Here is an 18,197-nt window from a genome sequence, read left to right on the forward strand (position 1 = left end):
TATATATATATATATATATATATATATATATATGCAGCTTTGAAATTCTTCTTGCCAGCGGAAATTCTTAATTTTGTAACCGATTCTGCGGCCGACGAAAAAGAGACGAAACTTTCGAAAACGATCATGGCCAAGGCCTCACGTGTGAGAATCGAACCTGAAATCCTATGTCCGAGCTCGAAATAATTTTTGAGATAATTGCTTCTTTCCTCTTCCTGGATGTATCACTGTCATCGTGTTACGCTGGAATCATTATGAATAACGTGGAACCGCAGAAACGAATGTTACACGTTTTACATTTGAAAAGGAGATAGTTGGTTTCCTTGGTTGCGGTCAAACGACCACTCGATCCACTTAAGAAATCATTATAATAAATTAAACGTGCAATAAAAGTAAAAGCAATAGGGATGGCCTCATTTTTACCATGAACGTTAACTGAACAGTCTACGAAAGATTTCTTTCGAAAAAATCTTTACAGAGAACAGCACGAGTTTGCCGTTGTAAATTCGTGAAGAACAAATAAAAATTCTATATACTAACACTCTTCGCTTTTTCTCATGTCTAAACTCAAAGACGTTTGACCACACCGAGAGAGCAAGTCGTAAAATACTGGGAAAAGATTCTCCCAGTCTCGTGGGCAGCTTTTTACGAAGACACGTGAACGAGCGGTACGGGTCTATTAACACGGTTTCATCGTCGACACAAATCTTTCATTTCAGTGGAAAAAGTAAGCTGGCGGTAGCAACAGGCACGTGCTGATGCACAATAAGAAAAAAAAAGATGTCTCAATATGTAACATTCGAATTCCCACTAACTTACGACTTATATCACCCGTGTATCATCGAGAAACGATACGTTAAGCATTCCACAGAAGGCAGGAAAACACGGAATCGTTCTGTACTCGTGGCACATTCACACATACTAGCAACGACGTTTTCTTCAGTTACAGTTACGTGCAAACGAATAACAACTACACGTTTGAGCTTCTATCTCGCGTGCCGGCTACAAATAAACCAGCCACGATAACTGCGTTCGCCTATTTCGCTAAATAAACAAAACTGTCTCCTGGCAGCTGGCACGCGTCGCCTCGCTTCTCCAGCAAAGGCGGAGAAAGTTTCGCGCTTCGAGCAGTCCTATTTGCAGGCTGAATCGTGTGTATGTACCGATGTGTTGTGTTCCTGTGTGCGTCTACGGCGTGAGTACGTTTGTGTGCGTGTCACGGTTAACAGAATCGAGGGACGACTAATGGCGAAACGCTTCTTCCTTCCCATCGCGATGGACAGGAGGAGAGCAACACGGCATTGCGCGCGCCAGTTCGCGTCGTCGGTTACGCGACGCTGCAGCTAACGACCTGGATAACCAACCGTGATGTTTCCAAAGTAACGTCATCATTCGCCGCGATGCGACACGAGGCGACGAGTCTGGCGACGGAGTTGCTCATTACAACTTCCGGTCCAGGAGAGCGAGCCAGAAAGAGAGCAGTCGGTGAAAGAGAGAGAGAGAGAGAGAGAGAGAGAGAGAGAGAGAGAGAGAGAGAGAGAGAGAAGGCGAGGAGACAGAGATCGCCAAGTATCATGGTGGGGAGAAGAGAATCAGCAGTACGACGGACCGACTGGCCGAGGGAATGAAACAGAGAGCATAAGCACGAGGAAGATGGATAGAGAGGAGAGAGAGAAAGAGAGAGAGAGAAGGAACGAGAATCGAGCGAAAATGCTCAACAAATAGCCACATCCTCATAATAGAACGGCGTATCAAACTCATTAGACGTCGTTATTGAATCGACACGATTACGTTCCACAGAAAGATCGGATCTTCCCGTTAAAACTGAATGATCGATTCAGACGGAACATCGCGACGCATACGCGTATGAGGCATGACATCGAGAAATCGGTGTATATGCATACACTAGGAATCATGCTGCGCACGTCGAGAGATTTAGGCGTTCGAGAATACGGGAACCCAGTCGGGTTATAGCAATGATTCATGCCAGGTATGTTAAACTGGTTCCGAGACGGGTTGCAGCCACTGGAAAAAAGAATCGAGGCCCGATCTCTACGAGACACAATGCAACGTTAGAGAGAAAACGGACTCTATAGACATATGTAAGTAAATCCATAACCCTGGCGGCTCCGCTGTCGGCGAAGGGTGGAGTGGACTTGGAAAGCAGGAAGCGAACAGATTTTGTATAAGGAAAGAAAATGATAATTCACGACTATTAAATCGAACCTGTTTGAGGAAAATGATCGAAAACGTTATCAACGAATGCAACAATCGCATTAAAATTTCTTCGTCTCATGTTTTACATTTTATGAGATAATTTCCTCTATGATAAAGTATCTACAATAAGTTTCAAATAAACGGTACTCTGTATTTTATTATAGATATAATTTTGCTTCTAATCGATTGCTCAAGTGTGTTAGTTAATTTGAAAAATATCAACAACTAATTTCACATCGTAAAAATATCGAACTCGTATAATAAATGAAAATCGATTTAAAGGAAGTACGGTAATCGACCGATGAATCCGTATGTTAAATATTACTACGCAGAAGCATTGAGTACTCGCATGCGTTTCGGTCGCACGACACATCAGTGGTTCTCAAAACGATAGATTGCGGTATGGAAAGAGGATGCGAGGAAGCCTGACCAAACGGAAGAGACGATAAGCACGTACGGAAATCTGTAGCGGGTTCTGAATTTAAAACACGAACAGTCTTGACACCGTTCTAAGTGTCCGAGTCTAATGTTATTGGACGGTCAATATTAGCGCGCCTTACTGTGTGATGACCGACAAGCACCATACGGCTTCCTTTTACACGCCATCGTTTTCCCTCCTATCGGGGAATGCTTTAGGCATCGCTAGAACGACGCCGTTGCCAGGTATATTATATTAAGATATAATAAAACATTATTGATCAGATATCGGGACTAAACGATTCTTCTCGCGAATTATAACAAAATGATGTCTATATACACGAAACATTGAACTCGACTGAAAAATAAAGAATACGCACGCTCCGTTTGACTTATCGATTCCTATAATCATCATAATCGACGATGAATATTATGCGATGTTAAAGAATTATAATAAATAGAAATATACCGTGTAGAAAAACTTAAATATAAGTGGAATTTATTTTTTTATAACGTAAAATTTAAAAATTCAATGGATGTATAATAAAACCAGGATCTGGCAAATATCCAATTATAAATTTACAAAAGTATATCACCCGAAGTATATTGCGTGCGCATGTATGTACATGACGACAGATGCGGTGGCGGTGCCGAGAGCGAGGTATAGATGATCGATCTATGGCACGTGCTATCAGTAGATGTGCTTCTTCCGCGTATATTTACAACAGTTTTGTATTTTATCAAATTTGTAGTTCAAAATATTATCCATGAATAAAAAGTATAATGTATTTTTATTTTTTTTCTTCTCATCTTTTCAAATTTCAAAGAAGAATGTACACATACAAATGAATATGATTGAAAGACAAAAAAAAAATTATTTTAATCTTGATAAAAATATGAATTTTACGAGCGATAGATAAAAGATAGGCCAGAGGCATCGTATGATTGCAATCGAAGTTACGCGATTATTTATCACGTGCACGATCACAGACGTTAAGATTTAAATGGCAAGCCACGTGGCGCCACACAGCGGCCATTCCAGGTTTTCTCAATTTCGAAACATGCCATGGAATAAACGTACGTATCGTTGTGTATTGTATTATGTTCTGATAGTATGGTTTGGATCGTTTAATAGAAGCAACTGTTTTGCTATTCAATGGAAAGATTATCTTTTCACGATGCACGTTTGTAGAAAGAATACAAACACGTTCGTTAGATATAACTCTTTTCCACGCTAAAAAGATCTCTTTACGTCTCGTGTGCTCAATGAAACGAGGATTATAAAAAACGAAAAATGTCATTTCACGTCGCTTAGAATGGCCGAAACGAAAGACGCAAGTTATTGACCATGACTTACCGCTGGATATTGAATACAAAAAGGTCGGAAGTAGGTGTGTATCGTCCGTGTCACGTACATGTATGTTATTTTTATTTGTAACCAACTGTGCTTTGACATTTGGAAGCGAGAAAAGTGTTCGTAAAAACTTCCACCCTAATGTTTTGTTTGAAATTTCCTAAGTTTAACGGTCGTCGACGTTTTGTGTCCTCTGGTGTGAGGTTAGTCTTCAATTATCGTAAACATTATTAAATCGCGACATTACAAAATAACAATAATTACTATTTAATTTACATTTAATAAATTATATATCTAATCCAAGTAATAAGATTGAATATAAATAATTAATATATAAGTAATTTTTTATAATATAAATAATAATTGATATGAATAAACTATTTTAAACATTTATTTGTTATTTATCATAATACACCCATCAATGTATATAAATTTGTAAATGCATTATCATATTCCGACAAAGCATAGCTATTTTTAATACTTTCTTGGAAATTTAAGTATAAAAAAATAAGAATATGGTATGCTAGTTGTGATAGGGATAAAAGAATAAATTCGATTTTATTGTTCCAAGAAACGCCTTCATGCTAGTGAAGGTTATAAAAATGTCATCAGTTTTGAACATTGAACGAGATGCATAAACATTTTTCTATTTATGAGACCTGATATATCATTATAAATGTAATAAAATTTCCTTTATTATTTTTTTTTAATGCATATTACAAATCAAGACAAACACAAGGTGTAAACTGATCATAAAGGTAATTAACGAACGACCACGACCTACGACAGGGTTCACTGCACGATGTTCCACGAGCTTCCAAACAAATTTGCTTTTCGAAGTTAGATTGGTTTAATTGCACCATTACTTGATACCACGTTTCTCGCGCCACGCTCACGCTCGTGCCAATGAACTGTCAGTGGTGCTATACGCGACAGATTCCGGTAACAAGGAATGCAAAATAACGTACTACGTAAATTCAACTTATATAAATGTAGCGATATATTGTTATTAGAACATATTTTCATGATATTTTCAATTAATGTGTTGATATTTATCAAACGGTTTTTGAAAAATATTTTACGTTTATCACGTATAAATTATTTGTACGATTTTTCAATATTTATAAGACTTATATCGACGAAAGATATACGAGAAATATCTTTGTTGATGCGCAATTCGAATAATTTCAAGCCTTAGGTTAAGTTGTACACGATACACATTTATCAAGTCACGAAGTTTACTTTTCGACTATAAAATTTATCATCTGCCGATAAATGATTATCAATTCTCGAGAATGTTTCGCATTTAAAAACGTATCGATGATTCTATACGGGAAAGAAGGTTAGATGACCGTGAGAAGTAAATCCGCGAATACATAAGAAGTCGAGGTTATGTTCGCGCTTACCTTGTCGGCCGACGATCTCTGCCACGTGCTCGCTGCTAGGCACCGGCACGCATTCGGTCATGTTCTGGCTCTTCTTAGAACGTGCTTCCTCGAAAACGCCTGCCGGTGTCGTTTGCAAAGGATCCGGATCGTTGGCCGTTCCGGTGCCGGTTCCTGTACCAGTGCCCGGACATCCGGGAGTACCCTCGAGACCAAGCATAGATAATTCTAACGCCAATTGTAAAGCTCTCTGGTCTTCGAGGGAAGCGGTTCCACCGCCATTAGCTCCGCGATCCATTTCGCTGAACAAACTCGTCGGCATATCGCTCGATTAAATATCGCGTTGTGTCGCACCGGCAACTGTGTCGCAACTGTATATATGTGAATACGTTCGCACAGATAGTAAATCACAGTATCTTTATTCACCGATTTTCACTATTTTTCCTTTGATAATAATAGTCTTTCTTCACAGCCCGTGTCTTTTTTTTTTCTTTTCCTTACGTACGTTGTTCTAGAATGACTTGTCGATAATCAAAGGTTAAACCGTATCGAACAGAGAGGTGTTTCTCACGATAAAGTCTAACTCGAACGATCGAAAAACAACGAAACACACGCGCGCGCGAGTCCACACCACACACACTAGATTATTTAGGACGAGAACTACAGTGCCGCTACACCAAGAGACTGAGCGATCTACTCTTCTCGTGCGCGGTCACGGGGAAATGTATGTAGGAAAAACAACGATGCACCGTACAAAAATAAAATCGTCGCTTCGCCGGTGATCGTTTCTGTCTTCTTCCTTTTTCGTCCAGTCCTCTGTGCGCGCGTGTGTACGAGGAACGCACGACGTGAGTGTTGTTCGTACACTGAAAATGTGTGGGCTACTACTCGTCGTAATCTCGTGTCCACAATCGCACGTCCTTTTCTTGTCGATCAGTCTCTCACTCGCGCGCTTTCTTTCACCGCGTGTAAAGCCGTGCTATGAAAATGGCCTTCTCGATATTCGCACTGGTTGGAACTGTTCGTAGAGATTCGTGTTTTTAAGAACACGACTTGTAACCGTCAAAGTCGTCGCTCGCGATGTTCGTATTTCTTCTTTTTTCTTTGTTCGCGTATCTGTTTCAACTGATACAATTTCGTTCGTTCGTCTTCTCTTCTGTTTCTCTCTGTTTCGTTCGCTCTCGTTCTCCCCTTCGACGGAACGGCGTAACGTAACGTAACGTAACGGCGCGTATATCACGTTTGGGAGCTTCGTCACCGACCGACTGACTAAAGCGTCCGAGAGCGTCGTCGCGCGACTGAAGCACTGAAAACGGAGGCAAGGGGCGCCGCGCTCTCTCTTTCGTTCCTTCTTTCTCTCTTTATCTTGCACGCTCACTTGCGTTCTCTCTCTTTCTCGCTCTCTCCCCCTCACCACGATCTTTCCTTTCGAAGGCAAGCGCGTGCAACTACCCTCTCGCTCGTGTTACCACTGCGACTGACTGCGACGTACTGCGACTGCGGGTGCTAAAGCCGGTGCGCCGCCATGTGCCGGACGCCGGCTATGCGTCTCGGTGATTGGTCATGACGGTCACGTGGCACCGTACCACCCCTCCCCACTACTATTCGTCACCGGCGCACGAAGTACGAGCGCACCTACCAGCTGAGAGCGCCACACTTCGTTCGCCTCCGGATACGGGCGCGTGCACTCGTCCCTACCGGCTTGCAACCCCCTCCGTGTTACCGCTCGTGCTCTTGCCTTTTCGCGAAGTTTCCCTATGGATCCACGTTAAAGCACCGGCTGCACCACCGATTTTCAACAACGCTGATTGCGAGCCCGGGGCTGCCTGGGATTGTAGCTCCATCTCTTCGCGATAACACGAAATGTCACGATCAGGGGATGCACTTTCATTCCGTCGATGCAATTTCAGTTAATTTAATTACTCACCGTCAATATTTCTACCTTCAGCTTTGTTGTTTGATTGCAATTTTAATTAACGATAATAAAAAGGTTTCTTTTACAGCTCTATTTTTTATTTAAACTACTCAGTTTGAAGTTCGTTTATTTTTCTTTCCCTTTCCCCACTTTTAATTAGAAAATACATCAATGAAATTTATAATTTAGGGAAAAATTTAACAAATACGAACGAAAAATACGTGCTAGTGTGTTTCGATACAACGACTCGTTTTAAACCATTATAGTGGTAACAGTGTATTTTCTAGGAATATTCGTTGTATGCATCGTACCGTTCACGGTTAACCTCGCGAAGCAACACCCTTTCCTATCCGCAGTCCCGTCAACGACCTCTGTCTGCATATAGGGTGCCTAACAAACGCATTCGTCGGTACTCTTTTTCGTGGTGCGTGTAGTCACTGCAGCACATCGGCGAAAGGAAATGCAACAGGAAGGAAATTTACGACTCTCGAGAAATAATAGCAAGGTATCGTTCGAGTCGTAAACCGTAGTTGGATCGTTTGAGACTCCTATCACGCCGTAAATTAGATACGACGTCAAGAGTAGTTCAAAGGAAATCTCAGCTACTCCTAGGTACCGATATAAAAGTGAGATTCTTCTTAAAAAATCACCATTTTATATGATTTAATTACCTATTTTTACACGAATTTTACAATTATTATTTGTTCCATCAATTTTTACTCATCTTATCGATAATCATTAATCAAATCAAAACGCATATATTATAAAATTAAATATGGTAAACGAATATTCCTTATGAGACCAAATATCCATTAAAATATTTTGATCACGTCCGATTCAAGAAAGATGCAGAAGTTCTGTTTTTATCCGTTTTAATACGATCGAATTTCGCGATATAATAAATTTATACAGTATCGCCGATGAAACGAGAAAAACAGAGTTTTTTATTGCGATCGATATTCCACGAGCACACCGCCAAACAAGTTTCTGTTGAAATGTCTTAGCACAACGTTCGTGCACAGTGCACTGCGCTATAGTCTGCGCATTACACCGTGGAATGGTTAACTTTCCGTAATCGAGGTATCAAGAATATCTACACTCTGAATCGGTTAAGCTAGGTTAAGTTCCGCCGATCTATCGTCCTTGAACTCCAACGCCAATGATCCCATAGACTATGCAGGAATTCATTCTTAATGTGGGGTTCGCAGATCAATGCTACAATTTTCAAGATTGCAATTTGTAATTAATTGAAGCGTAAAAAAGAAAGAAAGAAGAAATAAATCGCAAAAAAAAAAAAAATAGAAAAAGAGATCATTAATTAACTCGTAAAAAAAAACTTATTAAAATTCTTCTCTCGAATTAAAAAAAAAAAGAAAAAAAATAATTATTAAGCGCGATGAAGTGTACACCTTAATAAAAGAACATTTATTTTGATACTTCTTAAAGATGCGCCGCGATAAATTTTTAAGAGGAACCAGTTCGCCACATAATATAAAAACGGATGTAAGAAGCTGTCCACCTCCTTTCTACTAATTGTCAAAAGTCAACCCGATACGAGGAGGACGAGTAATCGCTTCATCGATATCTTCAATCTCTTAATCCGCAAATCATGCAGTTGCCACCTGCACGATCCTATGTATATATTTGCTAACGACGAAACGGGGGATTCGATCTAAACTGATTTCTAAATGCACCCGTTTGGACCTTGAACCGAGGTGCAACCGTGTTCCATTGTTCTCTGCCGACGACCCTTCGTCCTCTCCCCAGACCGACCGATTGCTCGATTTTTAGTCGGGCCTGCACACACGATCGGGACTATGTCCTCCGTCTCGTCGAGGACAGACGACGATGCGCACGAGAATAATTCCAGAATATTGAAAACTTTCATTAGCTTAAATTTTATTGGTTTAACGTATTTTACTATTAATTTTATCGATATTCGATTTTATTCGGGATATAAAAAATAAAAAGTTGATAATATTTATTTTGAAGAATTTCAAACAAAAATTTAATCGTTTCTTTTACGTAGTTGTAGAAATATTTACGTGTATTAAAGTTCCACAAGTATGAATGAAAGAAAAGATCAAAAATTGATATATCATATTGATATATCTATTCTTTAAATTTTTTCGCTTCGTTGAAATTAATAATAAATAATAATTTTAAATGATATTACCTATACGATGTTAAGAAAGGATTATAACGTAACATACGAGAAAGTTGATTGCATTTTATTGGCGTGCCTGGTGTATGTAACTCTTTTATTATTACTATAAAGTAGCAAGTTACAAGATTGTAAATTGAATAAAAGTACAAAAAGTGTGGATTCGTATAATCACGAATGCACAGAAATATTGCACAGAAAATAAAAAAAAAATATTATTTCTTTTACTGAAAGTCAACGTGATTCAACAATAATGCTCAATAAAACGCAGATTAAACGACAAGTGTCAACAAAATCTTTGGACAATAAACCTTTTCTTTTTATACTTTCCTTTTCTATTTTCTCAAAGCAAAAAAAGAATCCGCATACAATTGCTTAGATACCAACCAAACCAAACCATTATCCTTAAAATCCATTTATTCGTTGAAACTTAAATAAAATTATACAGTACTTAAAATGAGTATACATTAGACAAAATGGCAAAAATCTCAAGGTTTTTCAAAATCATTGCCAGTCGTTCAAATTTATGGTGAAAAGGAAAAAAAGAAAAAGAAATTTCTCGCCAAACCTTCGGCAAAAGCGACTAATTTTGTTTCTCATCGTTTGCCGAAAGCAACGACCCGTTGCTCTCTCAAGGCTGTCTCGGGACGCCACCTTTTGCCATGAGCACCTGCCGACTTCTGCCGAGCTCGTGCTCTCCCATGCTCGCTCGTAAATACTTGCAACTTGTCCTGTAAAACGTTGTTTTCCGAAACTTTTGCTCGCATTCGCTCATTTTTATCACGGCCAACGATTACAAGGGGGACGAGCTGATCGACGAACGAGCAACGATTTACCCGTCATACCCCGAAGGGGTGGTTTCTCCCGACATATGCGCGCCTTCTGTACACGAAACACGAGCGTGAAAGTATCGTGTTCGTGCACGTGCCCGTTCGTCGAATTAATTTAGTGATCGCCGCATAATCAGTTGGAGTAATTGATGATGGATATAATTTTGATGTAATTATGGCCGGAGGGAAAACGTTCGCGCTTATCCTCTTCCAGGATGCTACAAGAATCGAACACGACGTATTGACGATTGTAGGTTGGAATTGGCGCGGGAAGACGAGCGAAGGGTTTGCAGCCCTTGAAAGCCAGTGAAATTAAATGAAGATAGTCAAGAGGTGTATGAGGAATGTAATATACGTAATGCACCGGTTGTGCATTGTCTCGTAATTGGAAATGGATGTAGATAAATTGAATTATTTCGGATTCTGCTCGTTCCGCTCCTAGTGCATATTTTATTGTTGATTTAACGAGTGAGTGAATTGGAATAAAATCGTGTGATTCTGAAATAAATACAATAAAATGATAATTTTATAAGAATTTTTAACTAAATATTTCGAAACAAAAGAGCATCCATATTAGGAATGGATGTATGATTATTACTTTTTATTCACATCAAAGAACAGGTGTCGTATTATTAACTCCCTTAATTTCGATAACTATATATTACTCTTGAGTTATTTACAAAATCGATTAAAACGGACGTGAAATAATCAGGTTTCGATCACAGCTTAGAAAATTTTAACGAGATGAATCGGTTAATATCGTCTCCCATCGCTTGAAAACCGAATCGAAGTATCCACAATTCACGAAGAAGCTAAATTACTGCAATCTGGAGGTAGTAATTTAAAATTTTAAAAAGCGACCGGAGAAATAGCGAACTGGATCAGCTGCGAATCCTCGCTGCGCAACCTCCTCCGATGCTGCCCACGTTGCCTCGCGTTTTCGTGGCTACCATTTTCACAAGTCTCTACCGGTTGTTCTGCAACGAACGACCGAAGAAAGCGCAGCCCCGAGAGGAGATGTTGCAACACGATACTGCCGTGACCGAACACCAGCCACACCGTGCGTGGCTCTTAATGTCGCGGCTTATTACGAGCAATAACGATCCACTGTATGCTACATTTATATCTTATCAGACCCGATGTTATGCATCACGCGCCCCATAATATCATACTTTTAAAAACGTGTTTCTTTATGCGGCGGAAAGTCGAGCCCCACGAGCTCGATTCTCCAATCCTCTCGAATCCTATCAACATCCACCAAACGATAGATTACAGGCGTTCCCAAAACACCGCTATCGTTTCAACAGATTTCCATCTTCGTGCGACCCTCCGTAATTACGGTAACGAACAACAGCACCCCGACGGATGTCGAGAAACGGAACGGTATTCATTCCATCCAGCGAGAAAGAAAGAGAGAACGAAAAAAGAAATCTAAAATAGGGAAGGTTCTCCCCGGAAAACGTACATCCTTAAGGGGTCGCCCTAATGTAAAGGACCCTTAAAGACGGACACGAGGGAGTCGCTGGTTAGCGGCACGCGCTCATAACCACGTTTCAGGATGTGGCGCCAACAGCCCAACCGGCTCGTGTTTAACTTAATAACGAACGGAACAGTTTCTGGCCGGCTGGCGCATTAGCTAACTCCTCTTCGACGTTCGGCATGCTCGGCCGTATTTTTAGCGCATGCAACCGGTTGCCTTGCACGGCGCGATCATTGTCGTCGCTTTGCGAAACTGCACCAACTCCTGCGGGGCGGCGTGTCCTCGCGAGATCGGCGACTATACCTACATATATCGTATATCGTACATATATCCGCCACCTGCACAGACACGCGCGCGCACGCGTCTGAGTGTCGCGCGGCCGCGTTCGCAGAATACACCTTGGTGATTTTTCTGCGCGCACACCGGCTCGCGTTTTGCGTTCGCACGCGCGCTCGAATACCAGATCGAGCGAGTTCGCGTGCGCCTATATACGGACCGGAGATCGTGTATGTGCGAGCAAGGTATACGAGGCGCTGTGAGGATGGAGAGAAGAGAGAAAGAGTATGTGTGAGAGAGAGAGAGAGAGAGAGGAGGGGGGAATATTTCGTTCGATTTCGATCGACGGGGTGTAACGGGGGAGAACCGCATTGCTGGCCTGTGAGTCGACCAAGACTGCTAGGACGACAACGACGACGACGACGATGGTGGCGGCGGTGGTGGAGCCGACGCACGTCTTGTCGCCGAACGGCGTGTCTGAAGGGCAGGGCCGTATTGCTCGCGGCTAGCACCCATACGATACCGCCTCGAGCGTGTGCGATCCGTTTCGCGTGCCATCGGGGTGAACGAGGTGTGAATTTTAATACGATCACGCTTGGCCACCGAGCCAGCCGAGGGTAAATAAGACTTAGACGCCATGTCAAGGTGTATCCTTGTGATACTTTTGAATTCCGGTTTTTCGGGGAGTTTCGAGTCGTCCTCGATGCTAGTTGATTGTTGGGTATCGTGAGTTTATTTGTTATTTTGATGAGAACGGTGTAGAAAATTGGCGGATATCTCGGAATGAATCACGGAGATAATAGTCGGTTGAAAAAACGTTGGATAACGATTGAGCGATTACTTAGTTAAATCTCGCTGTGATTCACAAAGGCAGAGAACCAGTCGGTGCTGACAATATTGATCGACTATCTATTCCAATATCTGGTTAACCACGAAATTCGGCGGCCACCCACGCAACGACGTCCATCGAGCGGGGTCAGCATGGGCAGCGGCCGTAAGGCCGTTGCACAACGGCGAAAACGCATAAATAGCATGGTAAACGATGATAGCGCGGATAAACTGCCTCCTTTCTAAATATACCGTGCTCGGTCCATTCGCGGAATGTGCTTCTGACCGCAGTCTATAACACTTGTCACCTTTCCTGGTCTCACCTTTCCTTGATCTCTGTTTTTACTAGTTAAGAAGTCGGGAATATTACACGAATGCGTATCCTGTTACAATTCGATTCTTGCTTCGATGTAATTGGACTGCCAATCATTTCAAACTTATTTTTCTCTATTTTTGAGAAAAATAAGAGAGGTTGAGATAGTATTTTACTAGATTTTTCCTGTCCCTCGATATTATATAAGAATTTGTTTTCTGATAAATTTAGACTTCTATCGCTATTTCTATCGATTGTGAAGATTCGTGTTGTGTACGTTGTAAACCGAGCTTCAGTTGGTCTATAGGTTGGCGTGCACTGAGAGTTCGAAAATTTGAGTGGTGAATGCTCAAGGTTGGGAACCGTGAAAAATAAGGATTAATTGAGGAACAGACGTGTGTCGGCGAGAGTCAAACACTTTCGTATCTTTGATGATATTGTGAGATTCTTTGCATATTATGTGGTTTAAAAGTACTCTTGATTAAAATAATAAATATATTAAATTGGAAATATAGTGTAATAATAAAGATAAAAAGATAAGTAACGTTAGATGCGAAAAAATTTACTTCAAAGACGAAAATCTCTACATAACCTCAATTTGTAATGATTGTGCCTTATCGGAATACAGGTTAGTACATTTCATATGGAAATTTTACAACGATTAGAATGGCTCGTTAAGACAGCGTGGAACCACAAATTAGCTATAAATTCGATAGAAGATTTATTTATACCTAACATTCACGTGGTTACCTTTGTGTTTATAGTCGGCACTTTCGAACGAACGAGAAACAGAAAACGATTCACGATCGGCTTCTAGGATGCGTTTGCACTGAAAATTCGAAGTACCTTGGACAATGGTGTAGGTATATGGGGGCAAATTTAGAAAAAAAGTTAAAATTAATATTTGTCATGTGTTATTGTTATTTTGACATAATATAATTTAAATCTCGTTGATTATTTGAATTTCGTTATACAATTATTCATAAGAATTTAATAATACAAGTAGAATAGAGAATATAAAAATTATAATTGAAAATTAAACAAAGTATTTATTTTTATACTTGATCTTCTACAAAATTTCTAAATTTATAAGTGAATTTTATTTTTACATAAAACATTGTATATAATACATATAACATTGTATTATTAAATTTCTATTTAGTAAATAATACACAAGGTTTTCTCTCTCTATTATCTATAAATAGCTAATAATTCCATTATGTATATCTCAATAGACTCAATATAAACAAACAATCCATTAAAATATATTATTTCCATTCTCACATAATATATTCCAGTTTAATAGTTTCTCGAGGTTATTAATTCCCCAATTCCTTAAGAGACCTAACGGGATTTTTAATTATTCAATCCCCTCCAAAATGGAAACCGAGCAAACATTTTTTCCACGACGAACGAACCACGAGAGGAAACGAAGTTTGCAACATACCGACCGATATGCTGCGTACTTCACGGGTAGAACTTCACGATCGGCAGAAATTTCTCTCGCCTTGAAACTCGTTTCGAAGAGAAACGAATCGTCGATGAAATTTCGTGCGTACGCTTTTGACATTTCGCTGATCCCCCGGAGACGTTAGCCTCGATTCCCTATGAGCGAATCTTGCGACACCCCCCGACGAATTTAAAGTCTCGCATACGAGACGAGAAGGATGGGCCTCTAGGGCTGGTGGAAGGGAAGAGAGAGAGAAAGAGAGAGTGACGAAGAAACGAAGGGTGATCGGAGAAATGAAGAGGACAGAGAGCGTGCAAATTGAAAAGAGGAGGGAGCGAGACGACGAAGAAGGACGCAGAAAAGGGAGCACGCGGCAAAGGAGAAGAAAAGAGCTCGCTTTTCAGACGGTTCAATAGATTTCGATCTGAGCGACTTTTTTCTGGCCTCTGAAACGAAACGAACAATGGGCCAGACGGAAACCATGAGCGAAGCTTGATGGCCTCCCGTGTATACGCTTCCACGTGCATATGTACATATACGCGTAAGGGATAGGGCATGTAGGGCATGTGTGTGTGTGTGTGTGTATTGTACATCTGGATCGGTCTAGAACGAGAACGGAAGTTTAATGACTTGGAGTGTCGGTGGAAATCAGGATCAGCTGGAGCTGCTCGCGTCTCGCCCGCGCTTTGTCGATTGATCACGTTAAAAAAGAAATTTTATGGAGGCATGGCCTCGTCGTATCGAGGGTTACGAAAGTTCGTGGCGAAATGGAAGGATAACGCGAGACCGTTCAATAGAACTCGTCATATAATTACACTCCAATGACGATTTCTTAATTGGCATTTAAATTTAGCGGTTGGGTGATTATGAAAGATTTTTTCTTTTTTTTTTTTAACGTATGCCTGGAAATACGAGATTGGTAAAGCGACCAGTTCTCTCCTATCCATCGCTCTCGTCTGGCGGGCCCACGAGAGAGAAAGTCAGTCGACATCGATTACGTATAACAGTTGGGAGTCGAAGGTCCCCAGCTGTTCTTCCGTCGAGAACGATGGAAGAACCAACGCCTCCTTCAAAAGACCTCTTGCAAGTTGATGATGTTTATCCGCTGCATCTCGTTGAAATTGATTGTTTCCTCTCGAACTGCAAAAAAAAAAAAAAAAGGAAAAAAAAAAGAAAACAAAATATTTAACGATATGACAAGAAAACGAGAAGAAAGAAAGAATTTAGTTATTTATGAGGGTCAGTCGTAAATCATAATAAATCTATGTCTTTACGTTTTACCGTTATTTCATAAAATTAGGTAAAATTTTCAACGAAACAGAATGCGGTCTTTAATTTTTTTCCTCAATTGCTCCATTGTGTCTCCTCGTGGGAATCTTATATTCCCGTTTTTCGTTACCTGAGCTGAGATAATTCGCCTTTTATAACTCAGTTGACCATTGATCGCAAATAATTTGCCATATGTTTGGCATATGTTCAATATTCGTGATTTTTTCTAGGAATTTCTAGGAATATTTTTCACTCTATAACCATTTTGTCGTGTGCACGGTCATCCTTGGTCGAACCAGAGCTCAAAAGATCGATAACAGGACATAGTGGCGTTTTCTATTTATATGGGAGTGCGGTTCGACATAACCAGAGATACAATCCGCGATACGTGCCAGATAGAATCTTCCCATCCAATTTTAGTTCGTCGAACTGCGAGGAATTACGATATACATGAAAGCTCGAAGAATCGCTCGATGAAGCTCATCAAGTACAAGCGCATAGAAAAATATAAATTCTTAAAATTACATTGGATGGGAGAACTGAGTCGAAAATTTCGCGTTTATAATAATAATAAGATGAGCTCGTTCGTTCCAATGGTGTCAAGAATATTTCACGCCAGAGATTCTTAATGTGTGTGGGGTCCATAGATTGCTGGAATTCGAAAGTTAATAGTCAGAGATCCATGACTAATTTTACAAATTAAAACTCGCTCTGTTATTTTAAAAATAAGAAATGCGATAGGAATAAATTTTTCATCATCTCTTGATTTCTAGCATTTCTTTTTCGTGTAAGCGCAATAATGAAATTTAAATGAATATAAGATTTTTCGCAAATAAATTTCTTTAATTTCAAGGAATTTCAATATTTTGTGATAAAATAATTTTCAATTTATATTTTCCATTTTGTTACTGTTACTGCAAAATATTAGAATTTGTTAATATACGTTTATAAAAAGAAAATATAGAAGTGAAAAATGAAAATATAAATTTTATTGCCTTTTATAAGCTCGTGTACTAAGGTACTTTATCCACTGAGTGCACTAGTTTGCTCAAATTCAATTTTCTTTCTTATAACACCATTCAAGCCAGGTTCTCGAGCTTGAGAAAAGTTTCTCTCACTTTATCTTCGTACATAACGTAAAAATGTTGTGTGTATGAAGAGTATGAAAAATATAATTATCTTTCACAAAACTGTACTTTTTCGTTAGAAAAAAAAAAAAAAAAAAAAAAAACAGTACTTAATTTATGGTTATGCCCTTAATTGCGGCTTTTAAAGGGCATAATGTGTAAAGTCGTGTGGCCATACTAAAAACGAATTTATTTAATCAAAAATAAAAACCATTACAATTTATAATACAGCTTTTCCGTCATATTTCAAGCCGTTTTGTTCCTTTAAAAATCTAATTTCCTATAAATTCATTAAAAGCTTTTACATAGCGTCATCTATCTTTTATAAAATATTTTCTCCCCTCAAAGAGTTCGTCATAAAAGTTTCATTATTCATTCGATAATCGCATTTCAAACAATTTCTATCATTTTATGTATCTCTTATTCGTACAAAAAAAAAAAACGAATTTCCTCTTTTCACTAACAAATTACAATATATTAAATTACAAATTGCAAATTATTATATCCAGACGAAACATCGATCCTTATTTCTCATAAACAAGAATAAAGTCCAAACGAATCAAAATCAAGACGATCCAACGATCACCGCTGTTTAACGAGATTCGATTCTCTAATCAGTGGCTGTCGCGTGTGTTTACGCCCGTCACGTCGGGAAAACAACAAAATCTAATCTCGTGGAATTCGATCAGGCTTGGAGTAGACACCTGGAGTCTCCTCCACGGATAATTTCCACCATGGAATTTCATCTGGGAGATTCCAAACAAATGAGAAACAAAACGCGGATCCTTTCGTTTCGTGTTACAACTCCACTGACGAGTTTAACCGCGAACGCGCATATTCTATCAACCGCAACGGCGTTTAAGCAGGGATTAAGTTTTATCGGGTACCGGCCACGGGATACGTGAAATGAATACAGCTTAATGCGTTCGATTGTTCTCGCCTTGTTATCTGGTTTATTGTACGTATATATACACCTGCGAATTACGGAGTACGAAAGCGAAACCGATTCCATACGATTTTTAACGATTATGTATGAAATATGCAGTTAATTCGCATTAAGGTGTATCGGGCATTCGTGGCCGGCTTAATAATTGCTTAATGGGGCTTGATAAAATGGGGCAAACAAGTTTCTACGGATGCATTCGTCGGATTGCTAGCATTGTGTGCGAAGT

The 18,197-nt window shown here is 39.8% G+C and overlaps 1 protein-coding gene across 1 annotated transcript in view; it reads right to left on the reverse strand.

Moving 5' to 3' along the window:
• Positions 1-6,755, reverse strand: part of LOC122719313 (RNA-binding protein MEX3B-like) — a 114,249-nt gene extending 107,494 nt beyond the window's left edge. The window contains exon 1 of the mRNA XM_043945023.1: positions 5,395-6,755. Coding sequence (XP_043800958.1) covers positions 5,395-5,695 — 301 coding nt within the window. The 5' untranslated portion in view covers positions 5,696-6,755. The remainder of the gene's footprint in view (positions 1-5,394) is intronic.
• Between the last annotated feature and the right edge of the window lie 11,442 nt (positions 6,756-18,197).

The sequence above is a fragment of the Apis laboriosa genome, unplaced genomic scaffold (genome assembly GCF_014066325.1).
Source record: "Apis laboriosa isolate Shangri-la unplaced genomic scaffold, ASM1406632v1 scaffold74_cov149, whole genome shotgun sequence".
NCBI lineage: Eukaryota > Metazoa > Arthropoda > Insecta > Hymenoptera > Apidae > Apis > Apis laboriosa.